The 15,006-nt window shown below is 37.0% G+C and overlaps 1 protein-coding gene across 4 annotated transcripts in view; it reads right to left on the bottom strand.

Moving 5' to 3' along the window:
- Positions 1 to 15,006, bottom strand: part of syne1.L (spectrin repeat containing, nuclear envelope 1 L homeolog) — a 285,490-nt gene that overhangs the window by 4,874 nt on the left and 265,610 nt on the right. For all 4 annotated transcript variants that reach the window (XM_018263031.2, XM_041562725.1, XM_041562726.1 and 1 more), the window contains 5 exons: positions 14,332 to 14,532; positions 13,622 to 13,750; positions 11,221 to 11,433; positions 9,935 to 10,027; positions 6,980 to 7,038 (listed from right to left, as the gene is read on the bottom strand). In XM_018263031.2, coding sequence (XP_018118520.1) covers positions 6,980 to 7,038; positions 9,935 to 10,027; positions 11,221 to 11,433; positions 13,622 to 13,750; positions 14,332 to 14,532 — 695 coding nt within the window. The remainder of the gene's footprint in view (positions 1 to 6,979; positions 7,039 to 9,934; positions 10,028 to 11,220; positions 11,434 to 13,621; positions 13,751 to 14,331; positions 14,533 to 15,006) is intronic.

Genomic DNA, 15,006 nt, shown 5'->3' with positions numbered 1-15,006 from the left:
ATGCCATCATAGTGACCATGTGTGTTCTTTTATGGCTATTCAACATAACAGTTCTATTTATAATAAATGCTGTATTCAGGTTTGGGACCTGTTATCCAGAAGGCTTGGGACCTGGGGTTTTCCAGATAATGGATCTTTCCACCATTTGAATCTTCATACCTTAAGTCTACTAGAAAATCATGTAAACATTAAATAAACCCAATAGGCTGGTTTTGCTTCCAATAAGGAATAATTATATTAGTTTAGATCAAGTACAAGGCAATGTTTTATTACTAGCGAGAAAAGGAAAATAGTTTGAGTTATTTGGTTAAAATAGAGTCTACGGAGAGATGGCCTTTCTGTAATTTGGAGCTTTCCAGATAACAGGCTTCTGGATAACCAATCCCATACCTGTATTAAATTTAGGCAAAGGAAGAATGTTTACATTGCCCATTAGCAATGTAATCATTAATATGTTATACGGCCAATATTGGAGATCTGGGTGCCTGTATGTATTAAAACTGTCATGAGAGTGCAAGAATGCTGGCACACCCCCTCAAGAGGGATTCTATAAAAAAAATCCTTTGTAACAGTTCATGCATTTCTTTTCTTCTTTTTTAATAGAAAAGTTTTCAATTTCTAGCTCGTTTTTTAAAGTCCCTTTTAAACACTCCCTTAGCCAGTCTGCCTGACCACTTTATTCCAAAATAAAAAGTGTGATTACCATTTTTAAGTTGAATACCCTGTAATAAGTAAAGGTCATCTATAACCGTGAAAATGCCACAGCACAGTTGGTGACTATGATTTAACACTGTAAATTACAGAAGGCAGAAAAGGCAAGTCTGTGCTGATTGGTTATCCAGGCTGGAGCGCATTTACTAAGGCTTACCATTTAAATAAGCACTTGTAAGTACTAAAACTGCCCAGCACTTTATCAAATGGGTAATATCTCTGCGTTGTAAATTTGGGTGATGTGCTTAAAGCAAACTGCTTCGTTACTTAAAGATTGTGTTTCAAGATTAGATTATAACCTGCTGATAAGTGAAGTTATGAAGTTGAGCAATTGACTGCAAAGAGCTTCTCATAAAGGTTGTTTTGCAATGCTTTATACTGATAAGCTGCACAGCCATAAAGAATACTTTTAAATCATGCAGGTGACTACTTTTGCCACAAAGGTCCCCCCTATGTGTCCGATGTGAGAAAATTGCAAAAATAATAATAGAAGTAGGTATGGGGGGATGTTGCTATTAGTTTATCTAAATGGACTTCACTGCCTAGGCCTATAGTGTGTATATTAGTAAAACACGTCTAGCTACACTTTATAGCAGCTGTTGTACAATCTACAGTTTTTAATAGTTATACTGTACAGGTATGGGATCCATTATCTGGAAACCCATTATCCAGAAAGCTCAGAATTATGGGGAGGCCATCTCCCATAGACAGTACCTTGTACTTGATCCCAACTAAGATACAATTATTTCTTCTTGGAGGCAAAACAATCCTTGTGGGTTTAATGTTAAAATGATTTTTAGTAGTATGGATATCCAAATTATTGAAAGATCCAAATTACGGAAATATCCCTTATCCATTTCCTTTCCTTTGTGGGAAATGATTCACAGCTTTAAATCTGGCTATACACAGGTCAGCTCAGCACTGGCTGACAACTCATCTACTCCAGACTGAGTCAGCTAATTACAATTAAAAAAAAACTGGTTTCAGATCAAATAGATATAGAGTAGGGTAGGGTTAAAAATCCCATTGGGCAAAGCATTGACTGGTCCGCTAATGATAAGTCTGCAAAGGGACATTACTGTCATCTGCTCATTGACCAGGGGGACAAATGATTAAATTGGTTTTGGTGGCAATATTGGGAAAAATCACTCATTTGGCAACCTCACCAAACATGTGGATCTTTCCATGCATGCCTAATTAATTTGGAATGTACAGTACAGTACAGATTCAACAAACAAGGGGTGGTTCACCTTTAAGGTAACTTTTAGTGTGATATAGAATGCCCAATTTTAAGCAACTTTTCAATTGGTCTTCATTATTTTTATAGTTTTATAGTTATTTGTCTTTTACTTCTGACTCTTTGCAGCTTTCTAATGGGTGTGACTGACCCCATCTAAAAAACAAATGCTCTGTAAAGCTACAAATGTTTTGTTATTGCTACTTTTTATTCCTCATCTTTCTATTCAGCCTCTCCTATTCACACTCCAGTCTCTTATTCAAATCAATGCATGGTTGCTAGAGGAGGTTGGACCCTAGCATCCAAATTACTGAAACTGCAAACCAGAGAGCTGCTGAATAAAAAGCTAAATAACTCAAAATCCTTAAATACTAAAAAATGAAAACCAATTGCAATTTGTCTCAGAATATCACTCTCTACATCATACTAAAAGTTAATTTAACGGTGACCAACTCCTTTAAATTGGCCCATTATCTGCCTTTTAGGGCATCACCTTCCAATCTGTCATTTAAACCGTAACCTGGATGAGAGGGTAAATGGGACCCTTTGACCAGAAAACAGTTGAAATTCCAAACAGCACAACAATTTAAATGATTCAACCACAGAGAATAAAAACTAACTGATTAACCTTAGAATGCCCTTAGAAATATAAAGGTATTGGGACCCATTAACCAGAATGCTTGGGACCTGGGGGTTTCTAAATAATCTGGATCTCCAAGTCTGATAAAAAATAATTTACACATTAGTTAAACCCAATAGGAATGTTTTGGCTTCAGTAAGGATTAATTATATATTAGTTGGTCAAAAACAAGGTACTGTTTTATTATTACAAAGAAAAAATAAATAATTTTAAAATGTTTTAAATCTTTTTATCAAAATGGAGTCTATGGGAGATAGTGCTTCCCATAATTTGGAGCTTTCTGAATAACGGGTTTCCAGATAACAGATTCTATACCTGTGATACAAAATGTTTATTTAAGGAGAACATTTAATTAAATCACAACATAAAGATATTTGCATCAGCACAACTGGGGAAATCAACTTATTTTAAAAAAACTAACATTTTTCTGAAATTATGCCCCAAAAAAGATCACGTTTTCCAACCTGCATTCTCAACTTTACACACAATCAACCAGCCACGCAAGAAATATTCTTAAGAATTAAAAATACCCAGGAAACTCTCCTTATTTCTATTTGTCTGCGCTTAAACCTTAGTCGATGAGGTTACTGATCCAGTGCAAGATCAAACACAGCGTACTCTGATCAGAAGCATTTCTAATAATAAGGAACACAGTGACAGCCTGTACTGTTTTATCAGTTACTGCTGCAGCTGACATCAAACGCAACCTGTCTGGCTTGTGCTTTTGATTAAGTTCTCCATTCAATTGAAGCTCGTTTGTATTCCATGCTTGTCTGCATGACAAATTAAATATTGTGCTGTACTGCAAAAAGATGTGTTAATCAACAGTGCTGGTGGAAAGAAAGGATGCTGCTGCCGCTGCAATGTTATTAGAGAGTAGACCTTGCTGAAAGCTGCAAAGCTGTTAAGACACAAAACTGGACCGGATGTTTGGCAATGCAAAAAGATGAGCTGAAAAGGCGGTGATAGCTCAGTGCTTTGATTTCCATGTTGCTCTCAATCAGACATGCTCAAATACTTGTCACTGAACCTGCTGGTTATCATACTAACCTTAACATTAAAAGACATGTGGAATTATAGGAGAAAAATACTAATTTTTCTAATCTTCTACATGATTGAGAGGCAACCTGTTCCACGAAAAAAGGCATAGTAGAGTAACCATCCTTAAAGGGATACTGTCATGGTAAAAAAAGTTAATAGTGCTGCTCCAGCAGAATTCTGCACTGAAATCCATTTCTCAAAAGAGCAAACAGATTTTTTTTAAATTCAATTTTGAAATCTGACATGGGGCTAGACATATTGTCAATTTCCCAGCTGCCCCAAGTCATGTGACTTGTGCTCCGATAAAATTCAATCACTCTTTACTGCTGTACTGCAAGTTGGAGTGATATCACCCCCCTCCCTTTCCTCCCCTCCAGCAGCCAAACAAAAGAACAATAGGAAGGTAACGAGATAACAGCTCCCTCACTGAGGCAACTTTGGGCAACTATTGAAAACGCATCACCGTGTGTGCATTAACGCAGGCAACTTTTCATTGTAGCCTATGGGGAAAAACGCTGAGGCAGTTCAGGGAGATAGTTGCTCAAAAGACCAGGCGATTAGTAGCCAGGCGACAAAATCTCCCTGAATCTCCTCGTGTGTCCTTACCCTAACACAAGATAACAGCTGCCTGGTAGATATAGGAACAGCACTCAACAGTAAAAACCCATGTCCCACTGAGAGACATTCAGTTACATTGAGAAGGAAAAACAGCAGCCTGCCAGAGAGCATTTCTCTCCTAAAGTGCAGGCACAAGTCACATGACCAGGGGCAGCTGGGAAATTGACAGTATGTCTAGCCCCATGTCAGATTTCAAAATTGAATACAAAAAAATCTGTTTGCTCTTTTGAGAAATGGATTTCAGTGCAGAATTCTGCTGGAGCAGCACTATTAACTGATTCATTTTGAAAAATTATTTTTCCCCATGACAGTATCCCTTTAAAATCTTGTTGTACTCTATTATAGGTATATAGATGATGCCAGGTGTGTAACTATAGAAGAAGTTCTGTTTTCACTATAGCCAACAAGAAACCCCCCTTTCCCAGTCACTTTCTTACCTGCGGTGGGGATGCAGAGTACATCAGTGTGGGGCCGGATAGTGGGTGGAGCCTGGAATGTGAGTGGGTGGAGTCTGGGTGGGGAGTGGGCATCGTCTGGGCGGGAGGATGGGTGTCTGAGTGCATTGGGCCCCTCTGAAGATCTTTTTGCAGGGAGGCCCAGCACACTCTAGTTAAGCCACTGGATGATGCCAAATAAGTTAAAAACTCAACCTAACATTTTGCCATATTTCAGTGTGCCACCCATTCGAATTCTTTCAGTGTTGCCAAGCCAACCTCTGGAGTACCCGACTTTATGGGATATGATCTGAAGTAACATGTAATGTGTTGTACTTGCCCATTAACATGTCCATCTTATTTGTAAGTCATCTTAAAGCTAGACATGCCTTGATGATCCACAACTATGATGTTTTTTTAAGCAGTTTATCTTATGCAGTGAACAGAACTTTTTGGAAATCATGAAAATGGTAACAATAGAAGAAACAGTGTTTGATTCTGTAGCAGATACATCAAACTTGCTGGAGGGTTTAGAGATGACATTGCTCCTAAGCAGACTATGTTAAAATTTTACATTGAAATAACATTAGGACACTATTAGTACTTTGGCTATTTTAGAACTAAAACTCCCTGTATATTTCCACCACAAGACCTGGCAAGGAGGCTAATCCTAGCTACAGGCCTGCAGAAAATGAGGCAAGGTAGAATATTTTTTGAATTTTGCATCCTGATCTATTCCAATTTGCTGGTTGTACACTGAGGCACAACTCTTGAGGTTTGACACACACTCAAGTAAAAATTGCAAAGAGTCATGCCTCACTCTGTATGTCTATGTGCAGCACACAACCTTCCCTTGGAATGTCCCTTGGACCCTCTAGCTCCGCTCAGTACCATGTGCTGAATATTTAATCTGGTTCTAGGTGTAGAGCACAATGCTAAACAGAAAATATGTGTATAGGCCCTAAGAGCAGCATTAGAGCTTGCAGCACTGGTATACAATCCCTCAAATTCAGATCTTGGAAAATCTGCTGGAATTTGGAGTTAAGGTGCATACATTGTTCTATATAATGAGCTATATAATTTTTTGTTTCAGACCTAATAAATAAAGAAGCTATCATTACAGAATATAATAAGTGGGGAAGGATAATACTTCCACATGGTCCTACAATGACTATACAAAGTAAAGGAGGCATGAGTAGATGGAAATATAAATAAAAAGTATGGGCCCATGTGTTCTGTATAAGTAAAAAACAAACTACTACTGTTTCTCTATACAAACAATAGAGAGGACATGTTTGCTCTAGTCGCTGTGTTCATGCTGAGAAAACATTCACTTCAACTTGAAGAATATTCATTGATTAAACTGGAATTACTGAGTATTGTAGCTGTAATATTCTAGCCAGAATTATGTAATAACAACAGCATAACACCTAACAAAGACTACTTGTTTGTTATATTTTTGCAGCAGCCACAAAAAGCTTTATAAAAAATGTAGCATAGATTTGTGCTCAAGGATTTGGGATCACAAGTTGTTTATATCACAATTTCACATGTGACTGGTGCAGGCAGAAGAGTGTACTTGTGTAATGTAATCAATTTAGAGAATAATCGGTATAAGTATACAGGGCACCCTAATGTGTCAAGAGTGTGTGTTTATCACCTACTAAAGGTGTGGGGTTGGGGAATGGATAGGCTAACAGAAATTGCAATCAAAGTACATAAAAATGACAGCAACTGAAACAGAAAAACAGAAGCGAATTTCTTTGTAAAATTGCTAAATTCCCCAAGCATAAACTCAAAATGCAAAAAGCTAAAGCTGAGAGTCTGCACTCTTGTGGTCAGAGAGATATGTGCAGGAAATGGAAGCAGTCATGTTAGTAAAGGTTAGTGGGGTTAGCAAGAAAGAGATGACACCACCAAACCTGAGAATAACCTCATTGTTGCTGACACTGAAGAGTTCAGAAGGAACAAAGTGAAGAGACTAGTAGTCTACTCAGAGACCATGTGTCTGCTCCACTTTGGCAGTCTGCATGCTGCAAAAATGAATGGAGTAGGTCCTAACTTTACCTGCAGTCTAGAAATAAAGGGGATGATAAAAATGTCAATCCTTAAAGTTTGCACAAAAATAAATATCAGCCAGCTTTAACTGTAAAGGTAGGAGAGAGTGTAGCGTTATTGTATTTGTAAAACATAACTTTGTATTGTGCCGATACCCAAGTCGCACACACCAAAAAAAGATTATTTCTATCATCCCCTTTGTATTCTAGAATAGAATGCAGAATCAGGAGAATAAGGTACCTGCTAGGTGGGTTGTTGGCAGAGGGTCCAGGCTGTGAGACACTATATTTGCCCCGTGGCTGTTTGCAATGAACAGGGGGTAAAGAAAGAAGAATGTTCAGTCCAGGCAAATAAAGACAAGCTACTGATGAAAGAAATAAAAAAAATAACACAAAAAAAGTGCAGCAAAGGAAAAACAAAATCATATGAGGTGACCAATACCCAGGAGATAGGAAAACTGGCTTTTCAATGTTCAGGCTGCCCAGAATACAAGAGCTCAACACTGAAGAAGTGTCACATGCTATGTTTTTTAAGTGTGTAATCACCTTTACCACTATCATGGTGATTTTGTTATTAAAAACTATAGATAACGCTCTATCACCTTCTCTTTTCCCTCTAAAGTTAAAGAAAGGGTATAAAATATATATAGAACAGAAGGATTCCTTCTAACTCTGAGCTTTGCACCAGTACAGTAATCCAGAGCAGCCAATCAGCAAATAGTTTTAAACAGTGAACTGCAAGTTACAAACAAAAATTTCCAATTGGATGCTATAGTTTACTGCAGTGTTGCAAAACTACCAATTGAGACCCAATGACTTTTGGTATGTCTCTCAGCTTAAAGGGTTGGATCTTCCGTATGTTAAATTTTAGTATGTTATAGAATGGCTATTTCTAAGCAACTTTTCAATTGGCCTTCATTTTTTCTTTTTTAATAGTTCTGCTCTGTAAGGCTACAAATATATTGTTATTTCTACTTTTTATTACTTGTGTTTCTATTCAGGCCCTCTCTTATCTCTATTCCAGTCTCTTAATCATATAAATGCAAGGTTGCTAGGGTAATTTGGACCCCAGCAACCAAATTGCTGACATTGCAAAGAGAGCTGCTGAATATAAAGCTAAATACCTTAAAAACCACAAATAATAAATAATGAAAGCCAATTGCAAATTGACTCAGAAAACCTCACTCTGCATCATACTAAAAGATAACTTTAAGGTGAACAACCCATTTAAACTTATCTATAGTGATGTAACTCATTGCCTGGATGTCTGGTAGGGCATCAAACATTCATCTTTTCTGAGTACGAGAACAGAAAGAACTCCTATTACAGCTAAGATGCTTGACTGATTAATTCCAGGGCATACAAGCTTCCCTATATCAGGAATGGAGGCTTAATTCCCCTGAAATCAATATGTTATTTGGATGCCAATAGATAAATTAAACACCCAAACTCCAATAGGTACTGTTCTCTTTCTGTAATGTTAGCAACATATTATATAAGGACCATACATTTTTGGGCCTAGAACTTCAACTTCATTTGTCATTACTGCCAAGTAAAAGTCCCAACATTCCCAAAATATAAAAGAAAGCAACTTTATAATCCAGTAATGGATTTTAAAAAACATAAGAAGAAAGGTCTTTATGAATCATAATGATATTTGGAACATTTGGGAGCAGATTTTAGCAGGAGTCTATGGATTATATGTTAATTTAGCTTCCCAAAATGAGCTGTACTGTATGACATCTCACAATTATACTGATAAATACTGTATATGCTGCTAATTAAGTATTACCAACAGGTCCAGTGTCTGTCTATGTACTGTCTCTGCACTTCATGGATATGGTTAACCCTAGGGTTGCTGACTTCTACTTAAGCCAAAAGCCTGTTATCAGCAGTCTAAAAATGCAAATATCTCAGAAACCACTAAAAATAGACAGGGGAGCTTCAAGTAGAGAATCCTGCCTCAGACAGCAATGACCCACACATTACCAGGGGCTGCAAAAAGCTGCTCCTAGTAACTGGGGGATGAGGGGGAGGCTGTGTTATGGTGCCCTGGGACCCATAATCCCCCTTGAAGAGAGAAAATGAATATAAATATCATTAGTGTTCAGAGAAGCTCCTGGTAAGTAGGCATCAATTGAGTTTTTAGATTTAGGTCCCCTTTAAGCCCTAGCCTAACAGGCAATATCCTTCCTCATTATCTGCATTCTAAGGTGGTGCATCATTCCAAAGCTATTCTCAAATAAGAGGAATGGGTAGTTTAGGGTTACATGGGGGCTCTATTTTATACTATTGGAGGGTTCAGTATTGGGAATTGGCAAGCAGCCCTATTCCTCACTCTAATTAGAGCCAAATACATGATAGGCTTTAAATTACTTTTAATTGTATACCTTTATCTTTTTGCCTTCATGGTTCAGTTATACCCTAACACATTCAAAAAGAAAGGGGCTGAAGGAAAAGGCCAATAGGCTGGATGAAAAAGCCAACAGCTTTATTTCAAGGCCAGATCACAGATTAATCGCTGTTTCAGTTAATTAAAATGTAGACCATTCCAACACAATAAATATTTAACAGAGCATTTGCTGAACATAGGTGTGTATGCCCTTTGCAAATTGAACAGGAAAAATTTAATGTTTATATGTTACTATTATTCAATAATAATATTCCAGATATTTATTTTTTTCGACATATGAGTAATTGTAAAGTTCACCACCAGTGTAGAGAGTGTAGAGACTGATAAAATCTAGAGTTGCCCTTTGAAAAGCCAGTTTTCCCTGACAGTTTGTCACTAGGACCTACAGGAGAAACAAGTGAATGAAGAGAAATCAATTAAGAAAGTCACATAGTTCATAGGTGTCAGAAAATACAGATGTTATTCATCTAAGGTGCAAATGAAAATCAGTTCCACAACCACATAAAAACCGATTGAAACTATTCAGCAGAACTGTAAGAAAAGATGAAAATAATCTTGGCTTAATCAAAAAAAAAAAAAGGAAAAGGTGTAATTTTTTTTCATTTTGCTTTACACATGCAGGGATTGAAATGTTGGGGGAGCGGGAGAAGTTGAATGCTGCAATGTGTTTCTAGGACATTGGGACTTGTGAATTGCTTTTCCTGAGTCACGTGAACCTTTTCCTCTGCCTAAATCTCTAAACTGTTCTTTTAACTGGTTGCCATGATACCAGGCCCATATTACCGTTCGCTGTCTGCTAGGAGTGCTTCTTCCAGAGACTGGACTAAGAGATCCAGAAGTGTCCAATTCATCTGCTGAAGACCATGAGGTCAATTCCTAGGTGTTAAATGACATGGATAAGTTTCTGTCACATCTATTTTTCTTTGTCGAATGCCAATCCTTCATAAAACTGATCAAGCAATTCAGCATTTTCAACAACAGAAATTATATTTTCACTAGAGTTTTCACTTGAGCTCACCTCAGTCAGTGTAATCATGGCTACTCCCCACTCACAGAAAGGCATTTAAATAAAAACTTAAAGGGAAACTATTGCGAGAATTAAAATTTAAAATAAGCTTTATCATACTGAAACAAGACATTTTCTAAATATAATCAATTAAAAATTCTGAATATTCAGGTTACTCTTCACTATCCCCCTCTCAGCATATGCCTCTCTTCATTCTTTGTTCATGCAGAAGTTGGGAGATTCTGATTTTGAATGACAGTTAAATATATCTTTTTTATATATCAGAAACAGAACACAATTTTTAATCTATTGTATTTCGAAAGTTTCTTATTTCAGTATGATGAAGCTTATATTAAATTTCATAGGTTCAGTTCAGTTTCATAGGTTCAGTCCTAACCTAACTGCCAGTTTCCTCCCACATTATCAGCATCCCAAGGATAAAATAAGAAAAACCTATTGCATATTCCCCTGATACCTGGAAACAAAGTCTAGAGGATCCCTGTGGTTATATTTTCTCTTTGTGCTCTGTGTTATTTTTTGTTTTTACTTTCAAGTATAGAAAAGGGTGAATGTCATTCCAACCTACAGCAATTTGGTTTAGCTTACTAAGGGGTCTATTTATTAACACATTTTTTTTATTTCTCTAAAACTCAAAAAATTCGAGATGAATTAAGTGTAAGAAACACAAAAAAACTCTAATACAAAAATTCGTAATTCGTAAGTAAAAGTATTCAAGGTCCTATAGAAGTCATTGGGAGCTGCTCTGATCCTATTGGTCCTTATTTTTTAACTTTTTATATTAAGATCTTTTAATAAATTACATGGCATTCTTGGTTTTAGAGAAAATGTGTTTATTTGTGGTTTCAAAAACCTCTAAAACCACTAAAATGAGAATGTTGCTAAATGGGCCTCTAAATATAGTCAAAGTCCAAAACGGTATATTTTTTTTATTTTGCATATATTTGACCTTTATTTTAAACATTACAATCTGATTTAGAGTAGTAAATAACTATATTGTAAAGAGATAATGACCTATACTGTATTACAATGCAGCATGACTTACCAATTGATTGCTTGAGATGTCTAATATTTTCTCTATATCTTTGATGTGACGAGTCACTTCTTTTAAGAGGACCTTGAGGCGGTTACCAATGACGTGCACCTTTTCTTTGGCTTCAAGGCAATCCTTGCCCTCCGCATTCACCAGAAGCTGGCAGGACATGTCTTGCAGTGATGCCACCTTCAGCTGAGACTCTAGCAACTCACGCTTCATTTGCTGTTGCACAAGGAAAAGGTCAACATTTTTGCGAAAACCATTAAATACAATGTAATCCCTATGAAGCAAATATGTTTATTGGACTAAAATATACAAAAGGGATATACTGCCATAAAGAGCAGCCAAAACACCAAAAAAATAACTATCCTATGTGTTCCTGTTCACAGGTCTAATTTCCATCTACTAAGCATTCTGGACAAATGTTTTCCCCAATTCATCTACCGAGTTTGTGTCCCCCATCCTTGTGCTTGCTCTGGATATGTGCAGCACCTTTCCCAAAACATGTGCCAAAATGCCTATAACATGGCACCATATTAAGAAATCTACATAAGATAAGCTGCTGTTTATGCATTGCAATGTACTGATACACACACTGATAAATATCTTTTTATGGGTTTAATGAGCATAGTAATGCCATTCGGTCCTTTACGGTGATGCTTAGTCAATAAAAAAAATCCAAATACTTTAATTCTTCAGAGGAAAAAATTAGTATCCATATCATATATTTATAATGAATCAAGACCACATGACATACTATAATTTCCCTTTAAAATCCAAGATTTAATAGCAAAACAAAAGCTGTGCCAAAGTATTCTGAGAATAAATAATACAGATTCAGGACATCTGATTAAAACAATATGATGGTATAATAAATAAAGGAACTCCATTTGCACAGACAGGCACATTTACAGTTACATGTGGTCATATGAGAATGAATAAAGAATGTTTTAGCAAGTGAAGAAACATGAGGTGACTAGACAAGATTCAGCTGTGCTGTCGTGGCCGCAGGTTCCATGATCACAAAAAGTTAGCAGTCATCCTAATCCCTAAAAAATCCTGAAATATTAAAGAATGTTTGCTTTTGATTTAAACTCTTGGCCAAATTATTTCAACAAGTATCAACAAAATAAAAGCCTTAGAGTGATGGAAGCTCTTTGTATTATTTTGGTGGTGTTGTCATGTTATACACTAATTGCAGCACTCCAATTTTGGTATTATTTGTTTATTCCAACAATAGCATAGCAACGTTTAGGATACAACAGATCCTTTTTCAAGCTCATGTTCCTAGCTACCAGGGAACAGGACCACAAAATGGGGCTTGATTGGCCAGCCTGTCATACCCTACAGTGCAGCCTCTGAATGTTGTGCATCGATTGTGAAGTCAGCAAAAATGCAGACTTTCACCATTGTTAAATTGTCATGGATGTGTTTTAAAATGTTATGCCTACCAGTTCTCTTTTGTTAATGCTTTGACTAGATGCTGCTTTTGCTTCAGTCATGCCTGTTTACATGTTGTACAGAAGCTCTGAGGGTCAGTTTGAATACTGATTGCAAGCCAATTATTAATACTATGCAAGCAAACACTATCTGATCCATGCTCAGGGTGCAAGGTCCATGTAACTAGTGAGCAACGGGCCGAAAAAAGAAATTTGGAGGGGTATGTCCTCATAGACCATTACCGGGGCCCCTGCTGGCCCACTCCACACCTCTCATCCACTGTTTGCCTTCTGTTGGCCCACTCCCCACCCCCCGCCGGTGTCTTCCACTTCACGTTCAAAGATAAGAAAGGGGCTGTAGTGGGGGGGGGTCGTTTTTTTTTCTGCTATAGAGGAAGCAGACCCTGTGGTCTTGGCCCCCTTGTTGCCCAGCAGGGTCTGCTATAGAGGGTCTGCTTCCTCTATAGTTACACCACTATCTATCTATCTATCTATCTATCTATCTATCTATCTATCTATCTATCTATCTATCTATCTATCTAGTAAAGCAGACAACTGTAAACAATAAACATTTGTCTGTCTATCTGTCCATCTATCTGTCTGTCTATTTATCTATCTATCAATCTATTTAGTAATGCAGATAACTATAAACAAAGAAGTACAGTTGTAAGACGGTTTCTTTTTAAGTGGCATTTTGGAGCACAGCAAAGTTAGGTTGGGCAGCTCTGGCCATTTCACTAATGGTATACCAAACAGACATAGGTTTTACCACATGATTGTTATGCTGCAGATCTGTAGGCTGATGTTCACAGGAGGCACAGAATAGTACACGAATGGCACAAGAAGGAAGGCCACCAGAAACTATCCCAAATGCCATGATGGCAGGTGACCACTTTTTTTAAAAAAAAAGCATGACTAAATGATCCCTGATCAACAGTACAAATATGCTTTAGGATGTCAAAACAAAATACCGATAAAAGCTTGAGATGATCTTGCAGAGTGTCTGCGTCAAGGTTGGGATTAATGGGAAGGATCTCAGTTCTTCTTCTATCAATGTTTTCTAACCAAAGAAGCAATCCATGGCTCATTTCATGAAAGTCCTACAATTGAACAGAAATAACAGTATATATCCATGATCTTGGTGCCTTGGCATAGAATGGTCATTAATATATTTGATTAAACATGCATATTTTATATGTATTATTTTAAGGAGTTAAAAGACAGATCAAGTATAAAAGGTAGTAGTTTGTGTTTATGATTATAGTACTGGGTTCAGTTCAGCTTCATTATAATTCATTACAATCTAAAGTTCACTCATCTGTTTAGTCTGGAATATGTTGCAGCTGGCAGTGAAAGCAAAGCATAAGTCATCTAATTCAATGGGAATGCGGCAAAGGGGAAAAATCATTAGCCATTTAAACAATATGTTATTTAATTTATCAAATGCACAGACCATATGAAACAATGAGATAAACTGGCTATTCCAAATGTTGTTTTGTACTTTTCTACATACTCCCTATATGGTTCCCTGAATATAAAGGTTGGTTTTATCATGAAAACATCTCAAAACACACCACAATGCTTTAGAGAAACTGTACTTTGTCCTTCAAAACAAAATTTTTTGTGCAGGCTGGTATGACCCTTTCAAAATGTAAATGGATGGAGAAGGTAGAGGACAAACCTGACACTGCATTAATGCATCTTGCAGTTTATAGCGCCATTCCTCCAATGCACTGCCCAAGCGTTCCCATCTCACGTTCATTTGCTTTAGCCGCTCTTGAAGCTCTTTGCTTTCTGGAGTATTGGCCTGAGTAAATTCAGAACTGCACAAATTGATGGAAAGAACAATTGCTTTGCGACTATCAACAGCCTTTTGAAGTTCCTAAGTAGCAGAATAAACAAAGGGACATGAGACAAAACTTGGTAACTTGAATAAAGTCCAGGGTTATAAGAATGATGTATAAAGGTTAATTTAATAAAGGTACAGCTTAAAATACATATAAGTCAAATTGTATTAAATAAAGACTAATACCCCGTGGATACAATGCATGCATTTGCTGAATTAGCATTTAACATGTTAAAAACAACTTGAAAAGGCTTGCGTTCCTCTCCGACATTATCCGATACTTTATAAAATTGGTCACATTAAAAAACCCTTGAATTGAAAACTTTCATTGTTCCCTGTGTATGGACTGAGCGGAGTATGTGGTTTGATAATGGCTACCAAATGGCCAAAAACAGCACTTATTCTGCACTAACCAGGGACATTTTTCATGCATATTTTGCTCCCTAATTCTGAGTATGTCTCACAGGTAAAAAAAAAAAAAGGTTGGAGATCCCTGTTTTAGTTGAACAT

Source organism: Xenopus laevis, chromosome 5L, assembly GCF_017654675.1.
Source record: "Xenopus laevis strain J_2021 chromosome 5L, Xenopus_laevis_v10.1, whole genome shotgun sequence".
NCBI lineage: Eukaryota > Metazoa > Chordata > Amphibia > Anura > Pipidae > Xenopus > Xenopus laevis.
The sequence above is the reverse complement of the archived record's forward strand: the minus strand, read 5'-3'. Positions and strand labels throughout refer to the sequence as shown.